Source organism: Drosophila elegans, unplaced genomic scaffold (genome assembly GCF_018152505.1).
Source record: "Drosophila elegans isolate 14027-0461.03 unplaced genomic scaffold, ASM1815250v1 contig_476, whole genome shotgun sequence".
NCBI lineage: Eukaryota > Metazoa > Arthropoda > Insecta > Diptera > Drosophilidae > Drosophila > Drosophila elegans.
Window position 1 is genome coordinate 4,041,081 of NW_024545863.1, and position 16,784 is coordinate 4,057,864.

The 16,784-nt window shown below is 42.1% G+C and overlaps 2 protein-coding genes across 6 annotated transcripts in view; one reads left to right on the forward strand and one right to left on the reverse strand.

Moving 5' to 3' along the window:
* Nucleotides 1-6,953, forward strand: part of LOC108148717 — a 61,472-nt gene extending 54,519 nt beyond the window's left edge. For all 4 annotated transcript variants that reach the window (XM_017275885.2, XM_017275881.2, XM_017275884.2 and 1 more), the window contains exons 7-11: nt 441-1,426; nt 1,591-2,036; nt 2,145-2,427; nt 2,482-2,651; nt 2,713-6,953. In XM_017275885.2, the coding sequence (XP_017131374.1) occupies nt 441-1,426; nt 1,591-2,036; nt 2,145-2,427; nt 2,482-2,651; nt 2,713-4,062 (3,235 nt within the window). In that variant the 3' untranslated portion in view covers nt 4,063-6,953. The remainder of the gene's footprint in view (nt 1-440; nt 1,427-1,590; nt 2,037-2,144; nt 2,428-2,481; nt 2,652-2,712) is intronic.
* A 76-nt stretch (nt 6,954-7,029) lies between these two features.
* LOC108148718 lies at nt 7,030-16,453 on the reverse strand. 2 transcript variants are annotated; one of them, XM_017275886.2, is made up of 7 exons: nt 16,346-16,453; nt 10,169-10,639; nt 9,892-10,106; nt 8,973-9,516; nt 8,164-8,816; nt 7,957-8,103; nt 7,030-7,744 (listed from the first exon to the last, which is right to left on the reverse strand). In XM_017275886.2, the coding sequence occupies exons 2-7, from the start codon at nt 10,579-10,581 to the stop codon at nt 7,626-7,628; spliced, it is 2,091 nt and encodes a 696-aa protein (XP_017131375.1). In that variant the 5' UTR covers nt 10,582-10,639; nt 16,346-16,453; the 3' UTR covers nt 7,030-7,625. The 2 variants fall into 2 exon arrangements, with proteins under 2 accessions (XP_017131375.1, XP_041565677.1); XM_041709743.1 differs by lacking the exon at nt 16,346-16,453 and adding an exon at nt 11,714-11,770.
* Between the last annotated feature and the right edge of the window lie 331 nt (nt 16,454-16,784).

The following is a 16,784-nucleotide window of genomic DNA, read 5'->3' on the forward strand; positions in this document are numbered from 1 at the left end:
AACATCCTAAATTTTCAAATTGTTCTCAACGTGTGTAAACTATTTATAGACTTATAAATGCAGTTAAAGTAAAGTATTAGGTGCAGTTTTAAAAACTGGCACTTTTAAGTTTATATATATGTAGTTTTCAACGCTGCCCAACTCCTACAACGATCTGCCCAGTTTACCTAAATTAAAACTGACGGCAATTTTCCATTTGGTTGCTGCTGCAGCGCTCCACCTTCGCCGCTGTGGCAAAATCAACACCTTTTGCGGTACTCCATCAGAAGACCCACTCCCATGGCGCACACTCACGCACCGCTCGCACCGCCGCGGTGCCCTTAAACAATGCATTAATTAACACTTAGCGGCGGCCGAGTGGTGGTTGTAATTGTGGCCATTGTCCATGTCAATTATCGCTTTGCAACCACTGACCATTATCTACTTTACACCCGTTGCAGATGTGTGGCCCAGAACGCGTTCGCCAGCAAGACGCACCGCCAGTTCATCTGGCAATTGCGAGTTGAGCCCAGGGATACCCCCTTCTATCCCAAAAACCAGGCGGAAATTCCGGAGACGGCCGTTACGGAGGCCCAGCTACTGCCGGCGTTCCAGAACGCCACCGTTTATGTGCCCGCCGGCGGATCCGTACTGCTGCAATGCCACGCTGTGGCGGACTTTGTGCCCATTGTGTGGTACCTGCAGCCGCCGAACAACAAGATGGTCCGCCTGAGCAACAACAGTGTGGCGCTGTCCATTACAAACGCTAGTGCCCTAAGGCATGAGGGACGCTACAGCTGCATAACACCCTTGGAGACGCAAAATTTCCAAGTGATTGTGACTACAGCACCTAGGATAGTGAGCCGCCTGCCTGTTGAAGTGGTCTATATAGGCATTTCGATGATATTAAGTTGCCGGGCCGAGGGGAATCCGGAACCGAGTATCACCTGGTACCACAATGGTGTCCATCTGAACAGCTCATACACGCGCTACATTAGCGGCAACGAGTTGCACATCCACTCGTTCGATCCCAAGGAGGAGGGCATCTACCAGTGTGTGGCCAGGAATGTGGCTGGCGAGGATTCGGCCACGGGTGAACTGCGCTTCAATCAGAAGCAGGAACGAATCAACCAGTTGCAGAACATTCGCTGCTATCCGCACAGCTTTCATTCGATCAATGTTACGTTCGATAGTCGCAGCTTGACCTCCATGTTTGTGGTCTATATTGTGAGGAGTAATCCGCACAGCTGGGATTCTTTCTCGCCCATGAAGCTGAATCAGACCTCTTACGTGGTGATATCCACCAGTTTGCCGGTTTACGAGCCATTTGTTTTGATCACCCGTGTTCTATTTCCCACAACGGAGGTGCGAACAGGGGCTTCGGTGCCGCAGCAGATGATCCTTAGCTCGTTGCGAAGTACGCCGGTCACCTGCTGCACCCAAGGATGTGAGTATAACTTAGTACCCACTGGATGTCTTGTGAATCTTAAGAGGCTTCACATCTCCAGGGGTTATTTCTAATTAAAAATACAGCGATTCAAAACCTCTAGAGATCTGAGGGGCCTCTTCATTTAACGATAGTTTCTAAATTAATAATGTAATTCCTTTCAGTGATGCTCCGACCAATTGCCGTGGGCAATGACACATTTGTTAAGTGGTCGCAGGGCCAGGTGGACAACAAGAAGTACTTTATACTGCAGTTCTCCATCAATCACACCCATCCACATCCAGCCCAGCTGCTAGATGGACGCATTAAAGGTACCCTGACTCCCGTAGAGGAAAAAGCCGACGAAGTGCGTCGCCATCTGACCGAAATTCAACCTCTAAACCAATCGGCGGCGGCCACTGTGCTCCGAAATGCCGAACACGAAGTGCTGACCAACGAGGACGACGACATGAGTCTGGATTTGGAGGACGACATCTTCAGCATGGTAGTGGATGCCAGTGTGACGGGAATTCTGCTGCAACGGTTCGCGCGCATCAAAATGAGAGTGCTGATCATCACCAGCGAGAATGAGTTCTTGGGTCAGGACTTTCGCTACGTTCAGTGGAAGATTGTGAGTAGACTGTACTGTAGGGGATTAAGTTTTTGTTATAACTATTACCGCTTGTCTGGATAGAGTTTATAAAGGGGATTTTACCCCCCTTCTTCCCCCCTTTTCCAGATCGAGAATGGCACTTCGGAGCAGGCGAATATGCCCTTTCGTCTGATGACCATCGAGTCTCGGGCTCTGGCCTTTAAGTTTCTTGACAGCCTGAATGAGACCTGTGTGCTGGAGTGCCACACGGTCATCGATAGCCAGGAGCCACAGTGCAAGGAACGCAACATTTCCAACTCGATGCTGTTGGTCACCAAGCTCAAGGCAGATCATCGTTACAATCTGCACTTTTCCAACTGCAAGACGCGCATATTTTACGGCGAGATTGATGTGAAAACCCAACAGGATCGTAAGTTACAGGTTTTATTTATCTTTTCCACATTTTACCCATATTTTGTTTCAGCCCCTGGCACCATCAAAAACTCGAAGCTGATTAAACAGAACGGCCTTAAGCTGATGTGGGAGCCACCTTCTAATCCCAATGGTCGTATCCATCACTATGATATCCGGTGGTCCTTGGACAACGTCACTTATGAGGATATCGTCCAGGAGTGCACCTCCTGCTCCTTTAAGGTATTGAAAGGCAGACATTATATGTTATAATAATATTGATTTACCTTATTGCCTATTTAAGTTTCCAAATGTCTCTGAGACGGCTAAAATCCATGTGGCTGTCCGTGTGATGGGCGACACTGGAGCAGGGGCTCCCATGTACTTTGACATGGTGAATAATAACCACACTTGGCTGGAGGAGGACAGGGGCACATCCCACTCGGAGGTTTACAGTGGCATTGCCATCGGCTCGTTGCTCTCCATTGCCTGCGTGTTTCTCTTCGGGCTGTTTATAATCTTCCAGCAGCGGAACTTCAAAGCCCGCGCCCAAGGACCCAGCCATTTGACCACACCCACGGACATCAATTTCGGTAATCTAAGCAGTGCCTCGGGAATGCCGGGCGATAGTGCCGGTGGACTGAGTGGCGGCACATTGCAGCAGGATTGCCACGAGATGCAGACACTCATTCCGCGCTCGCGTTACCACATCGAATTGCTGCCGGAGCACACGTTGGAATACCAGACGAGTTCGGCGGCCGTGGCGGTTGTCCATCTGGCCAATGGCAACGGAAGTGTCCAGGTGGCGCGGCGATCGGATCAGGACGGAGCCGCTCAGGGGGACTTGGGCATAGCCGGGGTGCACAACCTGTCGCAGTTGCCGCTGTGTGGCGGCGGAGGAACCTCACCCGAGCGCAAGACCGTGCAGGATGCCATGCTGCAGGAGGCGAAGGCGTTTTACATACCCTATCGTCATACGCCACCCAATGTGGTGGCCTTGAGCAGCTCCAAGCAGTGCCCCGTAGTTGGTGGCTCTGAACTGGAGGTTATAGTGCCACCCAACTCACTGCCCTTGGTGACCACAATGCCGGGATTGGGTGTGGCCGGCGGGGGAGCAGGCGGTGGTGGAGGAAGCGGAGGAGGAGGAGGAGGAGGAGGTATCTCCAACCGACGAAGTGGAAGCCTGAGTAGCAGCAGTGCCAGCAGCAGTAGCAACGGCAGCAGCAAGAAGCAATTCCACACGAACTTTGTGCGCCACTCGAATTCCAACGATGGCATTTGCCTCCTCGCGGAGGAAGAGGCAGCTGCCACATTGACACCCACCTCGGAGCGTGAGTATGCGGCCGTGTGCCTGACCAACGGTTTCAAACTGCCCGCCGATGTGGCCAAAGCGGGCGGTACATACAACACCAATAACAACAATAGCTGCAGCAGCAGCAGCAGCAGCAATAGCAACAGCAACTCCAGCCAGAAATCGACAACTGCCAAGGAGCGCCAGCCGCGAGGCAATGGCAATCCGATCTCGTTCAGCCACAATGCATCCATAGTTCCTGCCAACGGACCAGTTTCCGTTAACCAACCCACACAAGTCAAGCAATCTTGGCCAGCGGCGACGGTGGTCCATCGACGGGCCCAGGTGGATCCCAACGGGTGAAGCAAGCAGTATTTTTATGAAGCTACCACATAGAAGCAAAGAAAACAAAACAATACAAAACAAAACAGAAGGATAATTACATTCACAGCTCGAAACATTCCAAAAGAATATTGATATGGAGATGATATGGTTAGAGGATGAACATGAAAATGAAAATTAAAGATCACTATGAGTTTAGATGGATGGTGATGTTAAGCATTTATAAAGAGTACATTTTATAAATGTAAATATTTAGTAACTGATACTATGGAACTATGGGAGAAATGATTATTTAAGCTGATATTTATACACATGTATTCTACATACACGTATACAAAACATGTACGCTAAGTTGTATGCTATAGTTTTTTGTCACGTTTACACTTGTATGCCGTACTTTTGTATTTGTATTTGTTTAGTTTTTGTTTGTTTTTCCGTTAATTGAGGCTAATTTTTTACTCGTATCTTCTCATACATATACACATAATTTATTGTTGCTTTCGATGCAAACACAAACAGCCACATAAATACATAGCAATAGACCGCGCAGCCCGCAAGTATGCATTACAATATTTGTCGCTGATAATTACTACGTTTAACAATTGCTTCGCAATTGCCGCAAAAAATTCAATTACACTCGTATAATAGAAAATACGCAAACAGAACAGCCAAAAACCACAAACACTGCAATAGACCACACACTAAGCCACCCAATCACCCAACCACTCAAATACCACTCAACCACAATAGTCACAAGTGTTCACATCGATTCCGATTTAAAACGTAATCTATTCAATAATATTTGTAATTTTATTTTATTTATATTTGTAGTCCTTTTTAAGCGAACTGTTTAATGTTTAATTTCCGCATATTTACTGCTGCATTTTGTTTTGTTTACACAACCGATATATCAAATGTACCTGATTATATTCATTTTGCATTCTTGTTTTTGTGCTCTCGCTCTCACACTATTTCCCCAAAAAAAAAAAGAGAAAACCCAATTCCAATTTGTGCACACATCCGATATTGCATAACTCTATAATAAGCCACAGAATCCATCGCATTGCAAACGTACTGTAACCATGTATAAAATTCACCAACCATACCTCGACAGAACCTGTAGCTACGCCAAATGAAAATACACATGCCCGAGCTCTCCTGCTCCTTTCCACTGATATTATTTTTGATAGGAATAGGATTAGGGAAAGCCGAATGTCGAAAGAGCAGCCCACAACGAGTATTTGTCAAGGGGGTCGAGTATGAAGATGTATTTTGCGAATTGTTGTTCAGTGTGAAACGAGATGCGAAAATTGTTACAAGATTCAGAGACACAACCATACACACATACCCAAAAATCCCAACTATAGATGATACATTCCACAAGCGTATGCATGTCACAGATACACAACACACACATACAAAAATAACACGTTTTACATGATTGAAACAAATACGAAAATATATATATATATATATTCAATGTGAACAAAATGTGTTTTGAAACTGTAACTGTAACTGTATACGTATTTAGAGTCTAAGTGCAATACCAACAAATAATTGAATAGCAAAAGGTAACCTTTAAGATCCCTGAGGCAGAACAAACCAACAACTATAAACAATAGTACCTTTCCACTCAAGCAGAAGCAACGTTCAAAATAGACTCACATTGAACCCAGTTAGTTGCGAATTCCATCCCAACTTAGACCATCAGTAAATAAACAATCTGATTCGTGTTCAAGGTGAATAAAGCCGCAGACTTTGCAAATAAGTCATCAACATGTAAAGCCGAATAATTAAACCATTTACAAAATAAAATGTGCATGCAAAACAAAGCCACAAAATGAACTTTAACCTACGAAAAGCATTTAAATACACACAAAATATATTCCGAAAAGAACAACTCAAAATTCCTAACAAAAAAAAAAAAAAACAGAAAACAAAAAGAATGAAACGAAGGAAATAAAATCAATTTTAAACGTTACGAAAATTAAGAAAACAAAAATATACTGAAACTATTACATGCAGCAAAAGGCAAACAGAAAATTTATGTACTAAAGTTATATAATTAGGCGTAAGAAATCCCTTGAATGTACGTGTTTGAAAAAAAGAAAACAAAAATCGAGAATAAAAAGATGAGAAAAAATGGAGAAAATAAGTAAAAATAACTGCGATTGTGATCGCCGTGTAAGTGGATGTGATAAATGTTTAAATTATTTAAGCGCAAAAACAATAAAGAGATAAAGAAATTAAATATTAGAAAGACAGAAGATAGAAACGCGTATTGCGATTTTTGCAACGGTTTTTGGCCAACGGAAACCACTCAATAACTAAGAGTCCACTAAAATTGTAAGCACACAATTATTATGTTCTTAACTTTGGCGAAACTGCTGCTCCTAGCACACTCTCTACTAAGTCTACGCATACAAAAATGTGAAATTAAATATGCGTATAATTTTATTTTTGTATTTTTAGTTTGCATTTAAGTCCACATTTTGTATACCTCATTAGTAGAGTGGCAAACAACTAAATTTTGTAAACATATTTAGGCTTGGTTTCCTCGTTTTACAATCAGAACGGCATATTTGAACTATTCATAACTGAACAAACGAAACGAAAACTAATGTATTTTTTATGCAATTTATATGCATTGTACATGCAGGCGAAATTAATTATTTCAAGCAAGTATGCTGCCAACGATTCGTGTTAAAGATTTCGATGTAAGTAAATTTGCAACTACCAACAAGCCAGGCCAAAAAATAAGATAGAAAGAATTGGCACGGCTAAAGAGTCTAAGAGAAAAATGTAAGAAAAACTCGGTGTTTGTTTAAAGAATACAGAAGATATGGCAAAGAAGAAATGAATGCAACCTTAACTATTGGAAAAATATACTAAAAAATAAGTTATGATGGAAACATAGAATGTGTTTTATTTTATCTTAAGGAACCACCACTTCAGGTTTGTTTCACCCATTAAACAGTTTTCAAAATCTTTTATAAAATATCATCTTTTATTGTTTTTAGTAATTCAATCCTTATTCAATAGGTATAAAACATCGATCGTTTAAATGTCTGGAAATATATATATGCATCAATTTTGTCTTCGTTGGTAACATTTTACAGCGGTGTAGATTTCGGTTTTTTTAGATTAGGATATTCATAGGTCTAGCGAACTTTAAATTTATGTATGGTACAATATCAATAACGTACTCACGGGTGTTTGAGGGATCATCACAACAAAGTGCTACAAAAATGATCACAATCGATCACAAAAATTGCAAAATTATCATTGACGCCCGATGGCATATGTAAGCTTAAACTAGAGGCAACAAAATGTGTATAACTAACTTGAGCTATGGATAGGCGAATTAAAGTTTATGAAACAACTATGCTATGCACTATTAAATCAACAAGCGTTGCTTTAACATTAAGCCTGCCCCAGTTGGATGCTGAGGCATCACATTTAGGTACGCGTAATATCATGACACCTCAGAGTTGTCGGTTCTATTCACAATTAGGTTTCAAATAGATCAGGTCCTTTAAACACTATATATTAAACACATAATGTCTTTCAGTTTCGCCGAATGCTCAGCACACCTTTTCAATCATTTTCACCAGTTCTTTGTACAAAATACAGTCCCGTCCACGGGGCTTGCAGATCTCGCGATGATCGAGACGAATGCCGCAGACGTCGCCAAAGCCGGGATCTGTAAACAAGAAATATATTTATTATTAGTTAAGTGTTATAAGCATTCCTTAATGCATTATCAATAATGTTGATGTAACTTTGTTATCTTCACATTTTTCCTTGATAATGAAATGGAAATTCACTATCGTAACTCTTTTGTAATGAGTGACAACCATTTCTTTTTGTTATGATAATCAAGTGCTCATAGTCAAAAGCCTGATAAAGACTCACCCGCTGAGTCCACACCAACAATGCGGAGATACAGCACTGACATGAGCGTCAAGGCGGTCTCCACAAAGCTAAACACCTCGATCTTTAGGTGACCCAGATGATATAGTCCCGCGAATCTGCGATGTAGGTCCAGCAGGTACTTGTTGTCTATGGATAATTATTTGAATTATAATAACTGTTAAGATATTATCATCTATTTAGGCTTACTTTTCTCAATCTCCAGCAGCTCTACGGATCGCGAAAGCAGCGGCGCCTTGATGCTGGCCAAATGGGAACCTCGATGGGGAACCGAGTAAAAGAAGCAGCCGCGGGCGGATCGCCAAAGGGGGGTCATCGCGGGACGACCACTCTCCCAGGCATCCACCATTAGCTGCTTGATAAAGAGGCCCCCCTTCGAGTGGCCCACATAGATGATGGGATGGCCATGGCCCACGCGGTGCTGGATGAGCAGTTCGGCCATTTCGCGGGATCGCTGGATGAGGCTGGAGCGCGGCTCCTTCCCTTTCCACAGCGGTCGCCAGAGATATTGATCAGTGGTGTAGTTCAGGGCTATAACCCGCACTCCCGGACAATCCAGTGGCAGCCAATCGCCGGGCCAGCACTTTGAGTAGTTTGGATCGTTGGGCGAAGGTTTGTTCTTGCGGCTGGACTTGCGGGGCGTGGCTGGTGAGGCGGAACGGGGGCGTCTGTCCCGTCCGATGGTACCCCCTTCCCCTTTGCCATTGGCCTGCAGCATAGACTCCAATTCAGCCTGCAGAAGCTGGTTGTTGTCCTGCATCCTGAGTCGGAAAGTGGGGAAGCTGTACTCGATGCCCTCGCATATCTGAATGTCTTCTGGCTCGCCGCACACATAAGCATAGCTAGGAGAAGAAAAAGCAATTAATTATACCATAAAACATTTAAAACATGCAAGAGTGGGTAGTATATGTGGTTTAAAAATTTGGTCTTAGACTACAATTTAAAGTGACACTTTGGTTATATTTTTGTTTGGAGTGTAAGCTAGCAAAGAAACTCACTCGCTATCATCGCTATCGGAAGCATTGAACTGGAAGTCCTCCGGCTGAATTGCCACAGATTGCTGCAGTCGTGTCCTCTGTCGCACTGGGGCATCATCTGGGGTGTCCACGCAGCGGTTGAGGGAAGCAAACTTGGCCCTCTTCTCCCTGGGAGCCGGATGAATGGCCGCACTGCGGGAGTGACGAGGTCTCTTTGGCGGACGCACTGGCGGACGTGGCGGCCTTTCGAACTCCACCGGCTGACGATCATTCTGCCAGAGTCCTTGTTTCCAAGTATTTACCAAGGATCCATGCAGACCATGGATAAGGACAATATCCGCCCGGATGGGCTGACCCGGCGGAGGTTCCGCCAGTATATTAATGGTGCAACAGCTGGGCGCATCCGAGCGAACGCTGTAAATGGGCGGACCCTGCATCGGATTGCTGGTCGGGCAGGGGGTGCAGGGCGTGGAGGGAGCACTCAGGGTGTCGGGAAGACTCTCAAGGCCATCCTGCGATTTGCGCATTTTCAGGAGCTTCAGTAAGGGGCCCATGCGATTAGAAACTGTAAAGGAGAAAACGATTTGATTTCAAATAATTAACTACCACTATTTATAGGGTTCAAGGCTTGGAGCTAAAAAAATATAGTTTTCTTTTGACTAATATAAACATTTGTTTTCAAATAAAAAAGGAGATAATTTAATAAGTCGTTGTTTGATTTAACCATAAGGGAATTAATATCGATGGTATCCACAAAGTGTAAATATATTAAAATATTATAAATGTTATTTATAGCCAAACATTATTTATATGGTTCAATATTCGTTGAATCACATATCTCATTATGAAATTTTATTAAGTTCTATTAATATTATTTCTTATTAAATAAATTATGGAATTTTATTAAGTTTGACACACTTTTTCTATTAATAAGACTCACCCTGAACCGATGACAGATTTAGCGAGATGGTGTTGGCGGCAAAGGCCACCAGATTGGTGAGAGCCTGTCGGCTGGAGGCCAGATTCTGGAGAACCCTCAGCACCCGCACATCGCGAATGCCCTTGATGCCCCTGGCCACGCCATTGGCCAGTGGAAGAACCAGTCGCACCAGGATGCCGAAGACCACACGCATGCTTCCACCATTTTTGCTGTCTCTGGAAGGGAATTCAATGGGATTAGAACTAGGAATAACCATTAGATTTATACCTCTACTTACGCCTCCATGAGGGCACCTGCACTACTCGATCGCACCAGATCGCTGATCGCCTGCTCCTCCTCCTGCCGATCGATCTCCACCTCGTTCTCATTGTTTGTACTTTCATTGTTGGACAGCGCTGGTGAATCATTAGCTGGCACATTGTGTGTCACCGGGAGGCCCTCCTCCCCGCCGATGCGCATCATGGCAATGTCGCAGACGTAATGTTCATCGATTTCCTGCAGCGGTGAACCGCCTCCTTCGAAACTGGGTCTTCTGTTTCCGCTTTGGTTATTGTTCTTCAGGTTTTTGATTTCTGTGACATCGTCATCCGTAGAGACATTGCCAGTGCAGGCATATGTTTGTTGGGCAGGCTCAGATTCGCTGACAAACATTTCCCAACTTCCTGCTTGTGTATTTCGCTCCTGCTGCATTCGAAGGACTGTCTGAGGGCCAATTAGTAAGCAAACAACATGTTGCTGGCAGGGCTAGCTGCAAACGTAGAATTCACTGTTAATCATAGGTTCATAGGGGCAATGTATCAATGTCAATGGTGGTCACTGGGCTAAGAACATTTCGGTCAAGTGCAGTTTCTCCTTCGGTTTCCTGCTATCTGTTTTCACCACTTCAAGGAAAACAAACTGGCTAGAAATAAACCTTCACTCGTCGCTGCTCTGCAGTAAATTACTTATACGACACGTGGACTTGGTGTAATAATAGTTACAGCACGAAGGACAAACGCAGATTGCTGGCTAAAACCGAACCTTTGAACAATAAACATGAAACGAAAAAAAATAAGTGAAATTTAAAGAACATATTACTCTGCTCCAACATATTGACCATTTCTAAAACAAATTAACTAGATAGATTGTAACGGCTTTTTGTATTAATAAAATATTTACTAGACACAATTGATATCCTTAGATTCTTTATTTAGAGTTTACACATATGTGTAATATATATATTTATTTGTTATTTAAACAATGTTTTTCAGAACGACTTACATTTTTAAGCACATTAATTTTAAAAATATTTACAAATAAGAAATTTCTTTAAATTTAGGAAAGGCATAACCAATATGGTACTGTAAATTGAATTCTAAGCTCAACATTTTAATGCGCTTTTTAATTAATCCTGTTATCCGAAAAACAAAGGTATTTATAACGAATGCTCCCCTGCCGTTGCAATCCAATTAGATGCGCAAGCAACAAATGTCAAATATATTATACTGCCGCATAATGACAGTTACGTGCGCGGCTGAAAATGCCCTTGGGTTATACGGCAGCCCAGCAAAGGTTCAAGTTGAGGGTCGCGGTATAAGGAACGCGATTCTCTAGAAGGAAAACTTTCTCATTGCATTGTATTCGCTGCTATTTATAGCTAAGAAAAAATGCCGCAATATGCTGCATGCGCCTGACACTCTCAATAAAAGCAGAACCACTGTTCGCCATATGAAAGAGCATTGCAAATGCGTTGCATTGTAAGATCTTTGTGATATGTATTACGAAATTAAATAAGGTAGATGCCAGTTATGTACAATGATAACCGCACACCCACTCGACTTACACTTGATGCCAGAGACCGGAGACCGGAGAAATGCAAACCGCGCGCTATGGAAATCTCAGCCCGACTGGGTCGGCACCTTGGCGATACCATTGACGAGGCCTGACATTTTTGCGGTTATACCCGCCCCTAGAGTACTGGCACATGCAATAGTGAAATTGAGGCAAATACTTTGGCCTGAAGTGGTGGGACAATTGTCTCCGCCTTTCGACAAATTGAAAACAACGGAAAGTTCAATTCATTTGGCACATCGTCCCTTATCGTTCATTGTTTCATTAAGTGCGACCGAAGTGTCTTGTCGATTCTCTGGAAGTGTTTTCTGTGCCTCAAACTAATTGGAGGTAAGTTGTCTTATCTAAATGCCAGACCCTGATAGGCATCATCATTATGGATTAGCCAGCCAAGTCGATTTTATGGAAATTTTTCCTAAATTTATTGAACGGGCCAGATGGTACAAGGGCCAGGCACGCTTATCTCATGCGAATTTATTTTTTTTTGCCGTTTCCAATTGAAGGGGGTTGTGAACTCTTTGTACAGGCAGCACTTTGTATACTTTATGGTCGCTATAAAATGCTAATGCCCAGATAAACTCAATCAAGTGCTCGGCTGTTGTTATAGCAGCCTAGGAAGTGTACTATTCTATAGTTTCGTCTAGTATATGCTCAGTATGCAGTGCACGTAAAGTGAAAGATCTTTTGGCCCCGATTATTCGAAATCAATACCTTAAATGCATTTGTAACGCATTCCTCTAGTGTGGTATTCTAAATTAAAGGCTTAAACACTTGTTTATATACATTTAAAAGAAGTGGCTCGTAACGCTTTAATGTGTTGTTGAAAGCAACAAAAAAAAAAAATCATAACTTAAAATAATATTACATTATTCCCTGCCACAAAAAATACCGACCTTAGCCATTAAGAAATATAAAGTTGAATACAAATTTTAAATTAGTAAATCTTAAATTATTCGACCTACGTTTGACTTTAATTTATTTTCTTAAGCCACTTAACACAAATAAACAACATTGTGAGGCTAAGATTTAGGGAATCGCGGCAAAATGCTATACTGATTTTAAATGTAGAAAACAATTTCAAGAGATAAATAAATTTTTCTCATTATACACTTGATTTTTTAATGCGTAAATAGCCCTGTAAATCATATTTCTTATACCCTTGCTGCCTGAAATTAGCGCCTCTTGGCGGTAGAAAACAGATTTCCTATCTAATGCCAATCGCCAAGAAATGCAAAAGTTATTGTGTAATATACATTCAAATCTGAAAATCGGGAGAGCGGGCGCTGCAGTTGACCGTGTCGTGGTGGTCATGCTTGTGCACTGAGCAGCTTTTTTCTCGATCAGCGGTTCCGCCAACTGGGCGTATGCTTAATTCGAAGTCTGGCTGCCGAGGTTACTCATTCGCCGCGTGGACTTTGACCAGCAGCTTTTATCGTTGGTGCTCTAAATGCATTCGTTTTGTTTGTTGCTCTTTATCGAGAGGCGATGAACACGAGCGCCGAGTGTCAACACACGGTACCCAAAGGAACGGTTTTGTAATGCCAGACCCAAATTTGCGATTATCGCTTGTTTGTTGTTTGGGTGAGCTGGGCGTTATGCAATCTATGATGCATAATTGCTCGCCAACAAGCTGCTAAGCATGTGCACATTTGTCAGCTGGAAAATGGGCTGCTTTTATGCATAATAACAGGGATTTGACTGGATTGCACTGGCCCGGGGCCAATGTTGTCCAGCATGGCACGCAAGGCGTTTGGCATGCTAATTAATTTGTCGCATGTTGCAGCCACGTGAACTGGCGAATTTAGTGACGGAGATTGCATGCTCGAACGGTCCAGTAATTCACCTGTTTGTCCACCCCATTATTGTGTAAAGTGTGCAATAAACTGGAACAAATATCAGAACACAATACCATTGAATTGGTTCATGATGACATAATGTTATATAAGGTTACTCTTTAATACGCATATTTAAATTTGGATAACTGTCCGCCTTTCACCCATGAAATTTACCATAACAATTGATTCGCCGTGTTAATCAGAAAAACAATTTTCAGGTTCAAGAATTATTCACAGCGATAAGATAGTCACTTAGATTTGATTCCACTTCCACTGGGTCGTACTTGGGCAATAAAATGTCGAAATTGAAAGCTCAATAAACTTGCTGGAAAACAGCTGTCGGCCCCAAAAAAGGTCAACAGCAAGGAAACAGCGGCACTATGCGATAATTAATTTCAACCCATTAATGGGTCACTGGCAGATAAGCATTGAACTGCGGAAGGCCGCTTCTTAACTGGGCCACAAGACAACGGGAAATCATGTCCAGTTTATTCTTTTGTCTTCGGCAAAGCAGAAAACACATTTATTGTAGACAAACAATAAAAACAAACAATGAGCCGTTGTACAACCAGCTGGAAGCCTTGAAAACATATTCACTTTATGTTCCTTAACAGCAACTTTTATTATCCAGTGCTTTGTTTGTAATAACTAATCAGAGTGTCAACTTATTTCGGTAAACAATTCAAATGATAATCATTTCCCACCCAACCAAACAAAAGCATTCCCCCGCAGCTGAATATCAATTTCACTTTTGGAAATACATTTGTATAATTTCCACACGAGTTGCTTGACAACCAGCTCGAAAACGAGTTATGCTAAACGCCCAGTGGCAATTCATTAAGATTATGTATATCTGTATCTGCACACCATCCGATCAGGCCATACTGAAAATGTTCTGTCAGGTGATGGTGTTGCCGCTGACGATGAGGAACTGTACCGCCGATAGCCCTGACCCCCAAAGACCTTGAGGGCGAAGTCTATTGGCATGTTAACCGGATTCTGACAAGCCATTCTCATTGCTAATTAGCATGTTTTCCCAAAAGACTTAACCGACACTATGGATATTAATTACGATCCTGCATTGGGCTGTTTTGATTAAGCCTTGGCAACTACCGCCGGCCACAATTGGACTTTGGTCGACAACATGAAAATCAAGCATTCAGTAACATAAATAATTACACGGCGGAAAATAAATCTGGAAAATATATCACCCACCCATACAGTTTCTTAGTTCGCTTAGCAACAATAAGTATGTTGCAGTATTTATAGACCTTTTAGAATAAAACAATCTGGCATACTTATTATTAATCATGTAAATAAAATTTCAGACAGGTGTGACAAAAATAGATAAATTCATAAAACATCTAAGAAATAAAGTCATCAGATAAAATACAAGCTGTTTTTGTAAAATGAATTTAACAGAATAAAGATACAAATAAACTATTTTTACAAGGAGAGATTTGTTGCTATACAGAAAACTATGGAAATTCAATAAATAATATGTATTATAATAAAATTATATTCTGAAAGAACATGAATTGATAATGCAAGCAATCAATTGAGTCGTCAAAAACAATCAAATCAATCAGTACACAAATATCAGTAACTATAACATGATTGAGCAGATAATTCTATGCGTTGGTCTCTGTGGTAAGAGTAGAAGCATATGAGAAATGTATGTATTCAAAGAAAAAAGCTGTTCGTTTCAGTTTGTAATCTTGTTTATATGATATTTGTAACACGCATGGTCACAGCAAAAAACTTTCTTTGAGATTTATATTATTATATCTTGAGTGTTAAGATATCTTATATCTTAGAAAATACCGTTGCCATGGTTTTTTCTCTCTGTAGCTAAGCTCGCGTTCTCCTGATTTTTCCACTGCGGCTTACATTCTCTGAGTCTCTCATTTGAAAACCGGCAAGATGAGAGCGAAGAGCCGTTGCATTTTCTCATAGATTCCCTTTAAGAGCGAGATAGTTCTCAAACAAAAGCTGCTGTCCACGGCGGTTTTGGGTGGTTAAAACGTAAAACAGCAATGAGCGAAAACAAAACAACACGTTGTGGACGAGGCCAAAAGGGGTTGCGGGGGCGTGGGAGGTGTAACCCGAAGCCACCTTAACCTTCAGCATGCGTGCCCAGGTAAAAATGCCTCCAAAGAAGTAAATGAAATGAAATCGAAATGAACCGACAAAGGAGCTATAATTTCTGAACTTTAAGGCCGCGAACGTGTTTTGAGTTCGTGATTCCCCGGTCCAGTTCCGTCCACCCCCTAAATATACATTTATGGGCCGTGTGTGTGGGGTGTACAATTCCACGATGAGCCAATTTGTCGAGGGAATTCGCACACTGTATCTGTGATGAATCCATTCGCCAAACATTTGTCAGCCTCGTAACAAGTATTAATTGAATAATTCACAAAGAAAAAATACGGAATTCACACCAGCTCCTCCATTATTATCGTTTACATTTTAATCGGCTTGGCAACAGTTTTTTTGGTTTTTTTTGTTGCTGGTCTTGTTAATAGTTAATTTAGTTTTTGGGTGACACTATTTGTTGTTGTTTTGTTAAGGTATACAAATAGTATGCAAAGAGGTTTAAAAAAGGGGACTTTGAGAGACAACACTTGGTGATTTATTCAAGAGTTCTTTTAAAGAACTTTTCTTAATAGGCAGAACCATATATCGTACGTATATACATATATATGTATATATCACAGTAAATATGCAGTGGATCCGACAAAGCACGCTCCCTCGCACACACACACACACACTCACGCTCTTGAACTTACACACTCGACAACAACAAAGCTCTCGGCGGCGCTTCGCTTCAAAAGCGTAACGAACCCGACTAAGAAACGAAGCGAAAAACGCGTCCACAGCGTTTGGGCGCTCGGCGGCAACTATTGTGCTATAGTGCTATTACAAAAATACGCGCTCACAAAAAATCTTCAACAAACCCCCCTTTCCTACACAAATACATATACATATAGCAGCGGAGCTATCTGTGTGTCAACAAAAGTTTAGCAGCTGTTCGCGTTGCTAAGCTTTTTATGAGCTAAAGAGAGCGATACAGTGGGTAGCCCCCAATACGTCATTACAGCTAAGAGATCCAAGAGAGCCCCCTACAAAGAGAACTCTATAGTATTCAAGGCGGAGCTGCCAACTCATTGATGTGCAGCCCGCGTTTTTATTATCCATTCAAATATGCCATATTTTAGTTTATACAAA

Coding starts and splice junctions, on each gene's coding strand:
- LOC108148718 (XM_017275886.2), bottom strand. CDS start 10,581: ATGCAGCAGGAGCGAAATACACAAGCAGGAAGTTGGGAAATGTTTGTC. Junction 8,817..8,972: donor TCCGATAGCGATGATAGCGA/GTGAGTTTCTTT, acceptor TTCTTCTCCTAG/CTATGCTTATGTGTGCGGCG. Junction 7,745..7,956: donor TGTTGGTGTGGACTCAGCGG/GTGAGTCTTTAT, acceptor TCTTGTTTACAG/ATCCCGGCTTTGGCGACGTC.